The sequence below is a fragment of the Emydura macquarii genome, unplaced genomic scaffold (assembly GCF_026122565.2).
Source record: "Emydura macquarii macquarii isolate MOO-44397 ecotype Brisbane River unplaced genomic scaffold, CSIRO-AGI_Emac_v2 contig_1253, whole genome shotgun sequence".
Lineage (NCBI taxonomy): Eukaryota > Metazoa > Chordata > Testudines > Chelidae > Emydura > Emydura macquarii.
Genome location: NW_027131390.1, coordinates 93,858,192 through 93,876,294, shown reverse-complemented (window position 1 = coordinate 93,876,294; position 18,103 = coordinate 93,858,192). Strand labels below are relative to the sequence as shown.

Below are 18,103 nucleotides of genomic sequence, written 5' to 3'. Positions count from 1 at the left end.
TGGCATTCTTTATCTAATAATTACACAGTTCATACAAGTGTCTGCTCCCGCACTACTTACTCAGTAAAATTTTCTGTTGAAGCCAATGAGTCTTTTGCCTGAGTATGGAGTACAGGAGCCAGATATTCTATTGAAATAGCTGTGAAACTACAAGTCTCTGATAGAATGACATATGTTTTTGAAAAACAAAATACATTTTAAATCTTTTTAGCCCTTTAGATTCATAAAATAATTTGAAACTTTTCTAGATGAACCATCTCCATGGTAGACTATCCTAAATTATTCTTCTGTTACATTCTTTTATAGAAAGCATCAGAGCTGAGTTGTGAGCAGGATTAGACTGGGTTACATTAAAACCAGTGGACCTATTATAGAATATGGAGCAGCCTAGATATTTAATACTCTTTAAATGCCTCCAAAGGAATCATGCACTACAGACTGTAAATGTAGACATAATTATTAATGCTGTAATTAAATTTCCACCCTCAAAGGCAAAATGGAAAGCACATTGAAAATATAACATTTATATTGTGCTGTATAGCTTGTTTGATTCCTCCCCCGTTAAATATTAAATGATCTATGCCAAATATAGTAGAAATTAAACACTTTCCTGCTTCTAAAATTGGGGACTTGTATTTATTAGAAAAATGTGTTGAAGTTAGATCAACTAACTGTAACTTAGACCAACTTAAAACTTCCTAGTCACCCTCACTGATACTTTGATATTTGGCAAAATTTGAACTTCCCCATAGGTTTTACTTATTAAACCAAAATCACAGTTTCATTTGTATCACTTTTTCTGGGAATAGATTTCAGTCATTCTTTTGGACTACTAAATGGTGGCCATTCTGGCTTCTTACTTACATTTCTTTTTTCTCTGAATCTGTTTTGAAGCTAAATAAATGCAATGACATTGAATTACAGTGCCTCAATATTACTTCACTCTTTTCGTCATCTTCAATTTTATCTGAGTTTTGTGCAATAGAAGAGAGACAAGATGGAAGAAGAAAACAAATACATAAATTAGCTCAGAATTCAATCCTTCAAGTGCTGAACATTTCCTGGCAGGTGTTGTGTGCCAACTAGAAAGCTCTCAGAACCTTGTTGCAGGATTAAGCCCCAAGGTGATGACAAAATATAATGCACTTTGTGTCAATTGCTTCTAAATCAGCATTCAGTTTTGAATAGGTGGCATAAATCTAATTTTAATTTACCCTTTTCATTTTCTTTTACGCTGATCCTCCTTTTTTGTAGTGATTCAGTTGCAGACTTTGAGTAGGATGTTTTTCAAAGAGTCCAGATGATATTTATAACTATTTATCATCATTAACATATCGGAAAACAAGAGTTTTTCCAACATGCATTAAAGCTGTTTGTGCAAATTTGTTCTTTACAAGTGGGTCAATTTCTGATGCTAATTACAACTTCCTCTTTGGGGTATTCATTTATGGGTAAAAATATGTGGTTATGTTTCAGCAAAGAAATGGCAAACGGCTAAGCCTGATTTCTGGTAAATATTTGGGCAGGTTGAATGGTACTTCGGATAGGTGCAAAGCTATCTAAGAAGGATGTGCCGTTGCACAAGGTCTTGCAGTAGTGTAATAACCATTCTGATAATGAGGGCCAGGCAGTGATTGGCATCGTCACACTTTTCTGCACACAAAAAGGAACTGCAGGCTTTCAATTAGAATGAGCCGCATTCTTTTTATTAAGAGAATAACTAAAGAAGAAAGAACAAACGTAAAGTCTCTGGGAGAGAGCGTATACTACAATGTGGGTCCTTTCTAACACTTTGTAGCTGTGAGAACCAAGGTAGGATCTGAGCTCTGCACACAGGGAGAGTGCTTAGACATTTAAAGATGCAGTCCACTGATGTTAAAAGGCACTATCATCATTATTTGCAATAATGCCCAAAGGCCTCAGCCAGAACTGGGACTCCTTTTATCTCTGCCAGGAAACTTAAAATTTGCATGCACCATGCTTTTACTTGGATAAATCAGCCCACTCAAAACAATTATTTTCTGTTAAATATTCAGGAATGTACTTCTTTACAATACTTTAATGCAACAAGCTTGTTCATATAAAAGGTTCCTACATTATTTTATGTTAATTAACATTTTTAGCAAAGCAATACAGAGGAGAAAATAGAGGTACACCTGTTTCAATTAGACTACTGCGTCATTCTCAGCAACAAAACTTAATCATAATCAGATTTGATCAACCTACCTGCATAAATTCCACGGTTTATATCAAGCAGGAGGCAGTTGTAGAAAAAGAAAAACTGTAAAGACAGAGGAAAAAGAAATAGAACAATAATAAGGATAATATAAGTATTTACAGCATGCTTTACATTTTCAAATTGATGTGCAATGTTAGCTAATTACTAGAAGCAATTACCTAAGCTGACACACTTTTTTTCAAGAATACAATGAGCTCAATTTTGTTTTCAGATGCACCTGCGGAGTTGTGTATGCATACTGCAGGCCAGAATTAGTCCCTTTGTTTTCACTCTCAAGAGCAGCACGTACATGAATGCTAAATTCTTTAAACTGCTGGCTGCGTTTGAGTCTTAACAATAACACAGGGGAAACAGTAGGGGCCAACTACTAATACCTAAGCATTTTGCATGTAACATAGCTATGAATGAGCCATGAAAGCATGGTATTTTAAACATAACAAGGACTATGGAAAACAAATCTCACACCAACACTTTAGTAGCTATGCAGTGTAGGAAAATCTATTGGTGCAGCATAAAGTGGCCACTGTGTTGGAGTTCCCTTGTGCACAGCTGAAGGGGCATGGCCATGGAGAGTGAGATAGATTTTAGGGAGACTGCTTTTCATATTTTACAGTGATTATCTTTAATCTGTTTCTAGACACATTTTTCTTCTCGTTTTTCTCTCTTCCTCTTGGGGCTTCTCTACATTACCTGCAATTTGCACTACAGGGGTGTGAATAGCAGTGCTCACCAAAGTGCTGTGCTCTAACTCCTCCGGCTGTGAACCAAAAGGTTCCTAGTTATTAATGTAATCCTTCTGAAAAGGACTACACTAGGAACCCTTTAATTCACACCCAGAGTGTCCACAGAGGGAAGTTACAGAATAGCATTTGGTGTGCACTGCTAGTCAAACCCCTGTGGTGTGTGGGACAGTGTAGACATAGTCTCCTTGTTTGTTACACTCTCTTCAGTCTTTTTTAGTTCTGATTTGCTTATTCACCTGATCCTTTACCTTTCTTTTCTCCATTAGTAGTTGTTTTCTTCATATGCTACACACTCTACAATTCCAGTATAATTTTTTTCTTTCATCTAAAAATCTATTTCTATACTCTTCTCTTTTAGCCCATCACATTTTCCCTTTCTGTTCTTTTTCATTCTTTTCATGTATGTGGAATTTTTCTTCCCACTTTTTTTTCTTTTCATAATCGCATTTTTAACTAAGATTTTTTTCTTTTGTTCTAAAACCTGTGGTGGTTATGTCACCTGCTTAATGACTTTTTTCCCGTGAATCTTCTTAAACATATTTGTGTAGATTTCCTCCTTTCTCTCTCCTCTTTTGTGCAAAATTTTTTCTTTTCCTCTTAGCTTTTACAGGTAGATTTTTGCCCTTAATCTCCTTATTCGTTATTTCACTCTTCCTTTCTATTACTGGTCCCTGATAATAGTGATGGACCACTGCAATTAGACTTATTCCACACACTGCTGCCTTTACTGTGACAAACTGACAACACTTTTCACAGAGGTTCTTATCTACTGACTGGCGTTAGCAAAAGTCAACGAATAGGTAAGAATTTCTGTGAAGTGTGACATTGGCCTTCCAGTTTGAGAGGTAGTATATTCAGTGAAACTCAGCACAGTAATCGGTTGGTCTGTTTGTCTAAATTTGATGTTGCTACATGAAAAAATGAATGCATTGTTATTACGAGCTGAATACATCCTAAATTGCTTATATCCAATCTCTTACTGCTATACTTTTATTGTTATTGCTTTTAAATGTAACATTTCCATTAGCTGATGGATAGCTAGACCAAGATTTTGCCAGCAAACTGCTTTCCCTGAAGGAGACAGGCAATTGCAGTTAGTGAACGGGTACACAGTCACTATGAATTTTTCAGAATTTACTACTGTCTGATGACATTTTATTCTGTAATAGACAAGCATTTAATCAAAGTTTATTGGCATTCTTTTCTGAGATTTAAATGGGACATAAAATTTCATGATATACAGAGTATTTTAGAAGACTGGTTCGTTATTTTCAGTGGAAAATTTTAAATGACACAAGGATAACTATTGATGGAGAATTGGTAATTGTCATTAAAATATGAAACACTTTTGCTTGAGCCATTTTCCTTATTTCTAGGTACAGATGAAAAACTGTAAAGGGTGAAATTGCCTCCAGTTCAGAGTGCCAGCACACAACCCGGGCACCATTGTAAGCTGGAATAGGGTTAAATTTTATGACTTTGCCAGGATGCTAGTTAGCTGTTGAAGCTGAAATCTAACCGATTAGATTTACCAATTTGATAAGTGTTATAGCCAACATTCAAATGGCACTTAAATAGGAAAAACCTTTTTATAGAGTCCAGAGAGTGTTAGCCTACTATTTTCAATGCTAGATTCTTCTCAGCTTAACTTTTATCTTGGACAGTATGTCTCAAACCGGGACGCTTGATGCTTTTAACTAATCAAAACATTTATTAATTCACCCAGAACCACATAGCCATGCGATCAACAATTCTTCAATCAAATATATAATGAACATTCTAGGTATTTACTGAATACATGTGCATTCTTGTAAGCAATTAACATAGACCAGTATTGGGGTCCAGCAACTGTATCAGGGAACAATACAAATCACCAAGATTTTTAGTTATGACAACCAATTATCAATTCTTTAGTGCCTCTAATATGTTTATCACAGTTCCAGTACTTCTCCAAGGAGTAAGGATGCATTTGTCTTAAAGGCACTTTTAGGAGCATGGTCCCTGCTTGATATGAAAGGGACAAATATAAAAGATCAAAAGCAATTGCTTAAAAGTATTGTTTAGATCTCTTAGGCCAGTTTTCTTTGTCTTACAAAGGAGAATATGCTTATAACATTAGCTAAAATCTAAAATGTGGTTATTTGAGAACTTGTTAGAAAGAGTGCGTGCAGACTCAACACGTTTAATTTGTTTGTATTAAAGAATAGAAAGAGAAATATAATCTTTGACACAATATCTCACTGCTTCTTCTTAGTTCTGTTAACTTTGGAGAAGAGGAGAGCTGTTCATCAATCTGATCTGAGTGTCCAGTAGCACTTCTAGATTCTGCAGTTTATCTGTTTGTTCGGTCAACTCTAAGATCCATACAGTGACCTCAGGCTTATATACTTTGTTTTGCTGAACGATGGCAATCCTCTTATTTTCTTTTGGACATTTTCCAAATTCCGCCCAGCTTTCGGTTTTCGTAGTTTCTCTGCTGCTTCTGTTGATATCCAGTAGATGGTGTAGATGTATAAGAAATTTCTTCAATCCATTTCTTATCGGAAGCTTTTTATGTTTGATTCATTTCCAAAATTGTTTTTAAGTATTAGCTCAAGATATTAATTGGAATTCCCCCATTTGAAGCAATTTCTTTTAATATTCCAAAGTTAAACCTGGTGTATATCTTTAAATATTTTTCCCCCTTCTGGCGCCATACAATTTATATAATTTCTATAGTGCAACAATTCTTTAAAGAGAAGCCAAACATGCATGATAGTTCTTAGTCTGCACATTCTCTCAGCTAACAAGAGATATTACATATTTGGTACCTTTTTTTATGTCTTTCAGGGCTTGTCATAGGAGATAAGCACTGCAGGAACAAGGCAGATTATTCATATATAGAGAGTTGTATTCATAAGGCAGATAAATATACAGTTTTTAATTTGGGATGAAAAATATATATTGGGCATCTTGGGGTATCAGGGAGTTAGACTTCTGGAACTTTTTTAGCTTCCTGGGTCACCAGCAAGCTATTCCTAGCTGGTTTAAACTTAAAATTTTCACAGTCATAGTTGGCTGTTGGCATATAGGAGACAAAAGAGCACTTAGCACAGTTATTTTTGTCTGTCACCTAGTAGGGGTTCTCTTTAGCTAGACCGAGAGATGAAAATTATGGGAGTCTTTGGTTTGATGGACTAACAATAGTTGGAAGATTCCTTATCAATCAAGATTGTGTTCTTCAACTTTAGTTTAATTGATGCTCCCCAGACAAACTAAAGAGGAAGCTAAAGTTTTAGAATAGGCATAATTGATGGTGATCTTTATTGCTATAGATAATTAAAAGGACAGAAAGAGAATTGTGGCTGTTATCAATATATTTTCAAGATATATTTGACACTTATGGTGCTTACACAATTTTTATCCAACTGGAATCCTTTTTTGAGAAGAGATGGTTGGTCATTTTCCATTAAAATGACTTTTTGATGGAAAATGCAGTTTCTGCAAAATCTGAATTTCCACAGAAATATTTTAACTTTGCTATAAAAATTGATTTTTCCATCAAGGAAATGAAAATGAAATATTTCATTTCAGGTTGATTCAACATTAAACTGCATCACCCTGATGTTGCAGCATTGCCTTATGTGAGTTGTGCTTTGGGTGCTTCACACCCTCACTCTTTCCTGTGGGTCGAACTCCTTGACCAGACTACATTTCCCTTGGTGCACCATGGCCTCCCCTATGACTGAGACACACATGCATCATGGGAGATGTAGTCTGGCTGGGGAGCCAGCCCATATGGAAAAATGAAGACATAAGAATGGACAAACTGGGTCAGACCAATGGTCCATCTAGCTCAATATCCTGCCTTCTGACAATGGCCAGTGCCAGGTTCTTTAGAGGGAATGAACAGAAGAACAGGGATGTACCATAATTACAACATCCAGGAGACACTGTGGCACCATACGCAGTTTAATGTTGAACTGACTCGAAATAATTTTTCGATTCAGTTCAACAAACTGAAAAAAATATTTGATTTGGGAATGTCAAAATGTTTTGTTTTGATCAAAAATGTCAAAAGAAAATATTTTGACATTTCAAATTTGAAACTTTTTTTGATATTTCTGATGAAAAAAGTTAAAATATCAGAATTTGTTGTAGGATGTAGATTCAAATGTTCATTTAGCTCTAATTTTGAGTTGTACATAAGTGGTGTGAAGTTAAGCTTGGCAGATTTATAATTTCAATCAATATCAGTTTATTTTTAACCATTTTCAAAAATTGTTTATTGATTTAAATTTTCACAGTTGTGCAAAATTTATAAGCCTTTTTCAGTTTTTTTTTATTTTTAAATTTTCATAGTTGCAGGAAATTATGGGAGGGTCAGACAATGTGGGAGGGATCATATAATAAATCTTTAATGACAGATAGACGTTGAGATTTAAAAAGTTAGCTTTATAACCATTAAAACACACATTGTCAAATCATATATCAAAATTTACACAGTAAATATCCTTAAATCAAATGTTAAGCGTCAAGTAGCATTTTTCTTACTTTGCCTATTTGTTTATTTTGATTATTATCATTGAAAATATCTTTTTCATGGTTTGCATGTATACAGTATCACCCACACCTAACAATTAAAATCAAATCTTTCCCAGCCTATGTATTGTTCCTGTGCTGCACCTTTGTGCTGGGAATAATTTCACCTACAATTAATAGAAATGGGCCCAAACTGCAAAATTTACCTTCAGAATTGGACTTCCTCGTATTTCAGGGTGTTCATTTGTTCAATTCTGTAATGGCACTCAGCTCTGAAAACGTGGCCAGATGCTTTTTTAATGACATTTACCATCTGTGGGTTTGACATTACAGGATCCTTAAATTTTGTTTCAGAATTCGGACCCTGAATTTAAGAAATTGGGGCTGAACGCCTGTTATGGTTGTCTTTAAATAGATTGATTAGATATCCTGTCAAGATACTATCATGTTTATATAACTCTAATTGCAATAGTATTTAGGTGCTGGCCTTCTGTAATAACATACAAAACATTATAATCCTCTTTTTCAGGATCTCAGATATTTCCCAACATGAAATAATTCAGAAAAGTAGTGTCTTAAAGTTATTGTTTGGGTTGTGGTTACAATGTATCCATTAAAAACTGTAGAATGTAAAACTTGTAGGTGTAAATCCTTCCATCCACAATGCTTTATCAATAAATAGCTTGTTTCAAATATTAGAATGGATGATTTCCCCTGCCCTCTTCTCCCTCCCGCTTGATATGTCAGCCACTAATCTTTTGAACACATAGTTTTATTACCAGTTGTTTTCTGTGATTGCCAACCACATCTATACCACAAACAGAATAAGGATGCATTTCACCCTTTTGCATCAGATCTGCATGAGGCTTGTGCTCCACTTAAATCTCATGTAAACGCTCAGGATTGGGAAAAAGAAGAAAAATATTTGTATTTTTTGGAAATTTGTCCCACCCAAATGCTAGCTACTAAATATCTGTAAATTGCCGAGAAAATCCTCTTCAAAGAATTTAAAAATAATTTCTTGGGACTAATTCTGAGCTGTCTGCCATGCTAAATAAATGTGAGACCTTTTGTTAAACTGATCAAGTATTTGGGATCTCAAGAGAATAAATGAAGGGGGTGATAAGAGTAGTAGGTTATATTAAATGGGACTTGGATCCAATCCAACCCAACTAAAGGGCCCCAATTAACCGAAGGGGTCCCCCCTCTCCTCCCTCCCCCCCCCAAAAAAAAAGTGTCCATGGCTCTCTTGCCCTATTTGATTCTGTTGCATAAACATCAATGGTTTTAAAATAATATTTTTGAGGCTCTCTTTACTAATGAGCTGTAATTTAACTTTGTATGAACATCACAGCAGTTTGCACACAGTAATCATAGGTGTACTCTGTTAACTCTGGGAGATTACTGCATCCAAGGGAAGTCCATGAAACTCGAAAAGTTCTTTTCAGCTGTATCCTATTGTAGTTTTTCATGGAAAATAAAAAATGCCCATTATATATTTTTTTCTTTATATGCTATCTTTCTCAGAATCCTCTGCTAGGAACACATTTTTTTGTATTAATACAAGGTGACAATTAAAAGTCCACAGTGAATATGAGTATAAAGCTAATTAGTCAAGGAAATGTTTTTAAATACCTTTATGCATTTTGTGGCAAAGTCATCTATGAAACCATTGAAACCTGCCTCTTTCTGCTGAAGTGAGAGAGTCAGGAACTTGCAGTCAAAGTGCTGCTGCTATTGCTGTCATTTGGCTAGAGTCAGAAGTGATAGTGAGGGTGAAAAATTGGACAAATGGTTGTGTTTCTGGCTCTGTATCTCACCCGTTATCTGTGGCAAATCATCGCTGTCACCCTCATGAATTCAAAATTAATAAGTACAAGTGCCCTCCTCTAAGATGGGATCAGAATCCTGCCATAACTCACCCCTGCTGAGAGCAAAGCCATGATCTCACTGGAGTTGCACATAGTCACAACAGGCCTGATCTGAAGTCAATAGAAACACATCCATGGATTTCAGTGGGCTTTGGATCAGGCTGTCTATGACCTTGTGCAGATACCTGAACTCTTCTGTCACAATTTACCTCCCCTGGAAAACTGAGGGAAAAAACAGGACCCACTTACCACCAGATTCTGCGTCAAGAGGATCATGTCTTGTTCAAATAGTTTTAGTTGGTTGGGAACCATTTTAGACAGACAGTACAAGGCAGAACAGCATCAGTGCTTTCAAGAGCAGTGAGGGTTCAAGCACAAAAACAGAAACAAAAACAAACAGTTTGATCCAAGGCCCAGTGTCTCTCTCCAGCATCACCCTCCATCAGCAACCTCAGAAGCACCACTCACAAGTCTTAAGTCCAGTATGTAATGTAGATAACTCTCTGCCCTGTGAGAGGAGAAAACGGGGAACCTGTGCTTATAGCATGACATCCTGGCCTGTGACCCAGCCAGTCTATTCCTGCTCATACCTGTCATTGACTGTTTTCTTCCTATGAATATAAATGATAAAAGAAGAGGATAGACCTCACCTAAACTATGTAATCCCCTAACATTATAGCACCAATGACGTCTTAAAATCCAGCCTGACCTGAATGCACACATTTGTGTTACTCATGGCTGCAGACACAAGCTGTCAAAATGTCAGCAAGGATGTTGATATAGAAATGACTTAAAGAGATAAGTATATAATTGAAGTGTGGTTTAAAGTTTTGTGTTTTTCACTCCTTGGCTATCGGCAGGATATGAGCATTCAGAACAGGGGTAGCATAATTGACCATTCTGTGGGAATGATAAAACAGTGTGTGTAGGTGGAGAGAGAGGAACTTGCCAAATCCAATGTAGAAATAGTTCTATATTCAACAGGATTAGAGACTTTCTTTCAGAGAGGTTTTTGGACTTGATTTTATTATTCAGCAGGCTAGAGTGATCAGGGTTGTCAAGCATTTCCTGATCAGCTGAGGCAAGTCTGAGTGAGAAGGCAAAAATAAAATATGTAGCCTGATTGCCTGCTAGATTCTCTATTACTTCTCATAATATGCTTGGGAAGTTTTATTTGTACCTCAATGGCAATGAATCTGTCTTTACTGAGGGATATGAATGCAGATATTACTGCAGTGCTATTGACAGCTTTAAGCAGTCTCACTGGTAGCCCTGCCTGTCCTATTTACTCATTGCTTCATGTGTTGTCTTCCAAAAACAGTAGAGATTTCTACCCTCTCAGTTATAATTGCATCCTCAGCAGCCTTATGATAGATATAACTCCTGAAGTGGGGAAAATCCAGCTTTCTTTTGTAGCTGGCATTCTACATTTTAATTTTTCCCTACTTCTTATTAGTTCTGGATACTCCTTGGTGTTTTTCCTAGGTTCATATGAGGTAAAGAAATCTAAAAGGAAAGGTTTGCAATTATCCTAAGGGTGAAAGATGTAACAGTCAGAGTGAGATTGTTACTCATAAAGAGCTGGATTTGAACTTTAAAGAATTTAGATATGAGACTGATTCAATGGAGAGTTACCAAATCTTGTCTGTTTGCCTGCTTGCCTACATATTTTATATACACCCCCTACACATTCATACCATTACCCAGGAGGGTCAGGAAAAATTTTACAAAGGGGAATGAATCAATTACGGTAACCATTCTAATTTTAAATCCATTCACAATTATAGTTTGTGAGATAAATTTCTATGAACAACAGATTATTTTTTGAAGGAAAGTATATTTCAGTGTCATGTGCCATGTTGGAGATTCTTTCTTGCTTTTTGTAACAGTTTTATAAAGAAAATTATTAGGCAATTTTGCTCCATTATTTTTTTAATTGAGCTATTAATTTGTTTTACCTTGCTTTAGAAAAAATAATAGCTCTAACAACAATAGTTAAATAGATGCATATTAAAAAAATAGCCTTAATGCAGGTTTTTATGTTCCAGCTGCTTTGCACCACACCAGTAGTGTAAAGTAACTGGAAAGTCAGTTTAACTGGCTACCTGGGGACAGGGCCCCCACATGGTGGGTGGAGGGGGAGTTACACTTTACCAGGGCCCAGAGGCCCTGGGGGGGCCCAGCCCAGGCTGCCACCCACATTACCACGAGGAAAAACTTTTTCATGGCTCTTGAGATTGTATATATGGGAAGAGGGATTGTGGTATGTGTGTGGGAGAGGTCCCGTGTTACAAGTTTGTACTGGGCCTGAAAAGATTGTGCTTGGGCCCTGCCTGGGGATCCTCTTTATGTCATCCCTCATTGCCACAGACCTGATGTAGCAGCTGTTCTCCATCCCCACACTTTCTCTCATGTAGGAGGCATTCTGGAAAGAAAGGAGGTGTGGCCAGAGTGTCACCATAATGCTGCTATCCCCAGCAGTCAGGCCAAGGGCAGCTGGGCATCAATCACCCTGGAGAGTCCCAGGATTTGGTGAGGGGGCATAAAGGTGGCTTAAAACTACCTTTGATCCCTCCCCTCTTGATTTGCACTGAGCTTAAATGGACCAGACAATGTACCCCTCAACGTTCTCATTCCTAGGGAAATCTCTCATAATTACCTTTTCTGTCTTGCTATTATCTCATTTTGTTTTTAATTGCAATTTTTACATCAGAAATATTGTTTCTTGATACTGAGGTTATGAAAATCTTTGTTAAAGAGAGAAATTAACATAGCATAATGCAATGTTTCCTCCTCCACTCAGTCTTCATTGTGTGCTTTGGGGGGTTTTAGACACATACTGTCACGGCCTGTGTTCTGCATTTAGGGTGAAATCCTAGCCCCACTGAAGATAATAGCAAAACCATTGTTGATTTTAATAGGCCAGGATTTCACCCTTAGCCTTTAACAGTTCAGTGCTGTGAGCCCTCCTCTTCTTGGTTTTCAACTTGCTCTGCCTACCATCTCTGGCCTCATACCTCAGCTCTCACACCCATGCCTTCTCACTCTCATTCCTCCTCTTTACATTGCTTTGCCCACTCCTGCCACAGGGATTACAGTCTTGGCATTGCTATCAGGGGGGCCACATTTGTTCCCGTTCCTTTGGAGTCTCTGGTGAAGTCTCTCTCCTCCCCTATGTGGGATCCAGCAGCTCTGTTTGCTTAGTCTCCTAAGGTCTGAGTGAGAAGTACTCCAAGAACTGACACTCCACTTATTCTGCCTCCAGCAGAGGTAACAAAATGTTGATCAGTCAGCCCCCTTGTTTATGTGAGCAAGAAAACAGTCATTGAGGCATGTACAACTTGCATTGCTGGATACAAATCCTATAGCTGCAGAATTCTGGAAAACATGGGATAATATCCTGGTAATAACTGTTTTGTATTGTTCCAGCTGAAGGTTATTCATTTCATTCCCTCATGATTTCCATCTCCTTGACTTTTAGAAATCTAAAAGCCTGAGTTATTAGCAGTATTCTCAATTCCCCTGAAGCTGGCCTAAGCTTCTATCAGGTTTAAAGCAAATTTTTGTTTTGCTTTTTTAAAATATATCTATCTCATATGCTTTTAGTGCTTTCTTTTCAAGCCCCAAAGCCTGTCCAACAGTATTTTTCATACTATTCCATAAATGTATCTGCATTTTAAGACCGTCTTAGGGCTTGTCTACACTTAAGAGACTGCAGCAGCACCTTTTTAGCGCTTTAGTGAAGATGCTCCCTATGCCGATGGGAGGGGTTCTCCCATCAGTGGAGGTTCTCCATCTCCCCCAGAACTGATAGCTAAGTCAATGGGAGAATTCTACAGCCAACCTAGTGCTTTCTACACTGGGGGTTAGATCGGTTTAATTGAGTCACTCAGGGGTGTGGATTTTTCCCAATGTTGAGCAACATAGTTCTACTGACCTAATTTCCTAGCATAGACCAGGCTTGATTGTATACACCGTATAGAACATATTTGTTGAAAATGATCCCAAACTCACCCATCTTTTTTGTGCTTAATTTTGTCTTGCTCGTTTTAGGTGAAGAGGTATCACATGCCCGTTGTTCAGAGCTTCCCCATCCTGAAATGATCGTTTGTGAAGTACCGTGTGCAATGGACTGTGTCGTTAATGACTGGTCAGCATGGTCATCTTGTTCCCACTCATGCTCCAGTAAAAATGCAGAGGGGAAACAAAGCAGAAGTAGATCTATCCTGGCACTGCCAGGGGAAGGTGAGTAGAACACTATCTGGATAAGACCCAAACACCCAATATTATGGTAATAATTGATAATATTTTGCACTTAGATGAATCTTTGCACCTACAAAGCTCTGTTCAAAGATTAATTAATCCATGTGTTGCTGGATCATACCCAGTGCCAATACAACTATATTTTAATGAAAGTTATTTACTAAATTTTATTCTGTGGACTATTTGATGTTTTTGAGGGGCAGGTTCTCAGCTAGTGGAAATTGTCATTGCTCTATTGATTTCAGAAGAGTTAAGACAGTTTGCACCAGCTGAGGATCTACCCCACAAAAGACGAATTAGAGAGCGAGAGCGTCGCACACAAACACATACACACACAAATCAAATAAATGTATGGCACAAACTCTCAATACCAGTGTAACTGTATAGCAGCATGTTAGTTCTAGTCTAGAAGAGAACAGAAATGTGTAAAATCACATACTATAAAAGCAAAAACATGTAATATATTAGACTTATGAAATGTGCTCTTGGTTCTTGAATTTTAGACAAGAATATGTAAATATCTTTGAAAAAGCTGTGTCCTTTCTCTGGATCTTCATAGACACCTGCATTAGGCATGTGTGTCTGGCTTACAGTAACACACCTGTGTTATACTTGTAAAAGAAACGAGCAGTGGAATTTGTTCGGGGTCAAGGCAATACACCACGTTTATTGTAAATACAAAAAAAAATTTAAAAAGCTGTTGCATTTACACATTCACACACCCATTTACACCCAAGAGTTCTGCAAGCTGGTATAATATAATTACCAGTCCTTATTATGCGTTGCTTGAGCCAGCCTACTGGCCACGTAGGCTGAGCACGAGGTGGGAGCCGGGCCTCTGTTGGTGTACAGTCTGATGCTCCTTGATGCTAATTGCAGAACGAACCCAGTTTCCCTGTTCTCAACCCATTTTTATAGTCGCTGGCTCTCATGTAAGTCTATGGGTCTTGCCGTGTCATGCTGGCTTCAGATTCTATATGGTAGCCAATCACCAGTCAATTGCAAGCATGATCTCTCCTCTTCTTATTTCACACTTTGTTCCATTCTCAGCGTGGATTCTCCCATGGCTTAGGGTTGTTATCTGCATTCTTTGGCCTTCAGGGGCAGGATGATAGTTGCAGCTGGTGTCTTTACTCCCCTCTTTGTTGTCCGAACAGTTTGGGCTGGAATCTTTCCTTGTCTATTTACACTCTACACACACATTCCTCACTCATACCCAAAAAGCAACTAAAACAAGGTTCAGAAAAATAGCAGAATGAAGGAACCTAACAAATGGAGTTCACTTATACCAAGCTGTAAAGAAATTCATTAAACAACAAACAATCATTTCTAATATTGCATTAAGAAATCACACAGGGCAATTAGCAAATACCAATATATAATTGGCAAATATTCATATAAAATCTGTTCATATCTGGTTTGCTTACACATCTTTCTGGCTCACATTGTCCCCCTTTGATGCTTCAATTTGAATGGATTGCATCTTTATATAACTGTTTCAAAGCAATATATTGGGAAGCAATTTGTGCTTGTAGTTTTAATTTGATACATTTTTTTATTTAACAGCACATACAGCACATTATTGCAAGGCATAAACAACTTAATATTCACAATGGGTGGAACATTATAGATATATGCCTTTGGTTGTGGGTGGCCATGCTGTGAGGGCATCATACCAGTAGCATGCTGTTAGCTCTTTTTTTTGCCTTGGCCACTTATTTTATTTGTCTCGAACCATTGGAGTAGAGCATATCGTTTTTAAAATGGTTTGTATCCCATCTGATGGTGAGAATCCCACCAGATATCACAGACTAAAAAGTGCTGGGTCAGCATTTGATGTGAGATCTGTGTGTGACTCCCCCTCTCCCCCCCCGCCGCGCAATCTGGACTGGTATGTAGCTGTGTCACCCCAATTCTTCACTCTTGGGCCCAAACTTACCCCACTTCACTGTATGAACCACCCATTCCTGGGGTCAGACCCACGCCCAGCCTCCTGAGTGTAATCGGTCCCTCACCTAGAGAGGAACACTCTGGCCAGCCAGTAATGGGATAGACCCCCAGTCTCAGAAGCAACCCCGGGAACTGCCGTCTTGCAGGGGTCAGTGCTGTACACTGCACCCTGCAAGCTCATTTACACTTGTCTGTCAATTTATCAGAGAAATTGATATGCACCAGCTCTGTCACTCTAAGTGAGGTCTCTGCACACACTCAATCCACATGCACTGTTTTAGATAAAACAAACAAATATGTTTATTGACTACAGCAAGATTTTAAGTGAATCGAAGTCAGATTATTAATAAATCAAGGAGTTCATCACAATTAACTAAAAGATAACTTGCATCCTAACCTAAGATTAATATGTGAGTCTGTATTCAGCTTACCCCACAGGCTGGTTGCAATGTCTCTTGCAACCAGGCCTCCCCTCCCTGTGGGTAGATTCTCAGTCTTTGGTATTGCTTAGAAGATGGATTCCAGGGGAGAGCCCAGAGACAAAGAAGCCTCAGCTTTTAACAAGTTTCCACAACATTCCCTGGGGTCAGGTGATCAGCCCTGTCCGGCAATGGGCATGATTTCTTCCACATGAGCCAAAGTGCTCACAGGTACTTAGGCCAGTCCATTATTCCTGTATACATGCCTCTGCTGGGTGTAGAAACCCAGCTTTGTGTTCTTATTGAAGCCACGTGAGACACACATTTGGAGATATGACACAGTAGAGTTTCATATCTGTACATATGTACAACATTGCAGGAAACATGCTACCAGAACAATAATGTTCAGTATGTCATGAGCATTCCACTGTAAGGGAGAACATGAATGATACACAAATCACACTATAAGAGTGTAAATGGGGTACAGCATGTCACAATGTGTAATAAAAAATAACCGTTATTGTCAGCAATGTGTGCAACTAACCCGATGATAACCATACTTTACCCACAAATAATGAATAAACTCTGTTAAACACCATTTGGAAGCCATCATTAAAACCACGGGTTGTTTTTGTGTATCAGTTTAAGGGCCTGATCTTGCAAACCCTTACTTATGTGAGTCATCTTTATTCACATAAATAGCCCTATTAAAGTTTGCAAAGAATGTTGGGATGAAAACTGCTATATAAGTATAGACAGATTGGTAACTGTTGTTAAAAGAAAACCCAAAAAATCCCCTAAAAGGTAATAATAATTAAAATAAAGAATAAAGTAAGCTGCATATTTTCCTAGAAGGTAGCAATATGTTCTGAAATGCATATAAGATTGATGTGGAATTTCAAAAGCAAAATAAAAAACGTGTGATTACACAGACTCTATAATCTCAAAAATATATAGTCTGAAAACCTAAAATAGAAGTGAAATGCTTTGAACTGAAGACTTTTGAATTTCTCAAAAGGAAATAAAACATGAATAACAATCAAAAGCCACACAAGACTTTCTGAACGTTCTGAACAATGAATAAAACAGCCTACTGTAAAATACCAGGACAAGATAAATACTGCTTTCTATCAGGAGAAAAAGGACAATAAAGAGACTTCAGAGAGACAAGGTGGTTGAGGTAATATCTTATTGGATCAACATCTGTAGGTGAGAGAGACAAGCTTTCAAGCTTACACAGAGCTCTCCTTCATGTCTGGGAAATGTACTCAAAAGGTATGTCCACACAGCAAAGAAAAACCCCCCGGCTGGCCCATGTCAGCCAACTTGGGCTGCAAGGCTCTTTCACTGCTGTGTAGACTTCCAGGCTTGTGCTGGAGCTCTGTGACCCTCCCTGCAGGGTCCTAGAGCTCAGGTGTCAGCCCAAGCCTGTAAGTCCATGCAGCAATGAAACAGTCTTGTAACCTGAGCCCCATGAGCCTGAGTCGACTGGCACAGGCCAGCCGTAGGTTTTTCTTTGCTGTGTAGACATACCCAGAGTGTCTCAACTAAATATAAGGTGGAACAGATTGTTTAGAATAAGTAGTTAACACGCATTTTAAGGGACCATTCAAGGTGAAATGGCCCATTAACACCTCTCCATTCATTGGAGGAAAGGAAGAGAGGGGGAATAATGTGATTTGATAACCTCACTCACTTTTGTGTCTGGGGCCTGGTCTACATTAGGAAATTAGGTCAGTATAATTATCCACACACCTGAGCAACACAGTTAAATTAACCTGACCACTGGTGTAGGCAGTGCTAAGTTGACAGGAAAATTAAGAACATAAGAATGGCCACACTGGGTCAGACCAATTGTCTTTCTAGCCCAGTATCCTGTCTTCCGACAGTGGCCAATGCCAGATGTTTCAGAGATGAATAGAATAGGGCAGCGGTCCTCAACCTTTTTTTCCCCCGAGTACCACTCGGGGCAGGTACAGTGAGGTCAAGTACCACTTGACCTGCCTTTACCTGACCCGAGTACCACTCGGGGGAAAAAAAAGGGGAGGGGGACTTGCGGCGGCGGCGGCGCGGTTTCGCGGCTGCGGCGCGGTTTCG

The 18,103-nt window shown here is 38.3% G+C and overlaps 1 protein-coding gene across 1 annotated transcript in view; it reads left to right on the top strand.

The window, feature by feature from the left end:
- THSD7B (thrombospondin type 1 domain containing 7B) overlaps nucleotides 1–18,103 on the top strand; it is a 461,283-nt gene that overhangs the window by 238,513 nt on the left and 204,667 nt on the right. Inside the window, exon 10 of the mRNA XM_067549515.1 lies at nucleotides 13,428–13,619. Coding sequence (XP_067405616.1) covers nucleotides 13,428–13,619 — 192 coding nt within the window. The remainder of the gene's footprint in view (nucleotides 1–13,427; nucleotides 13,620–18,103) is intronic.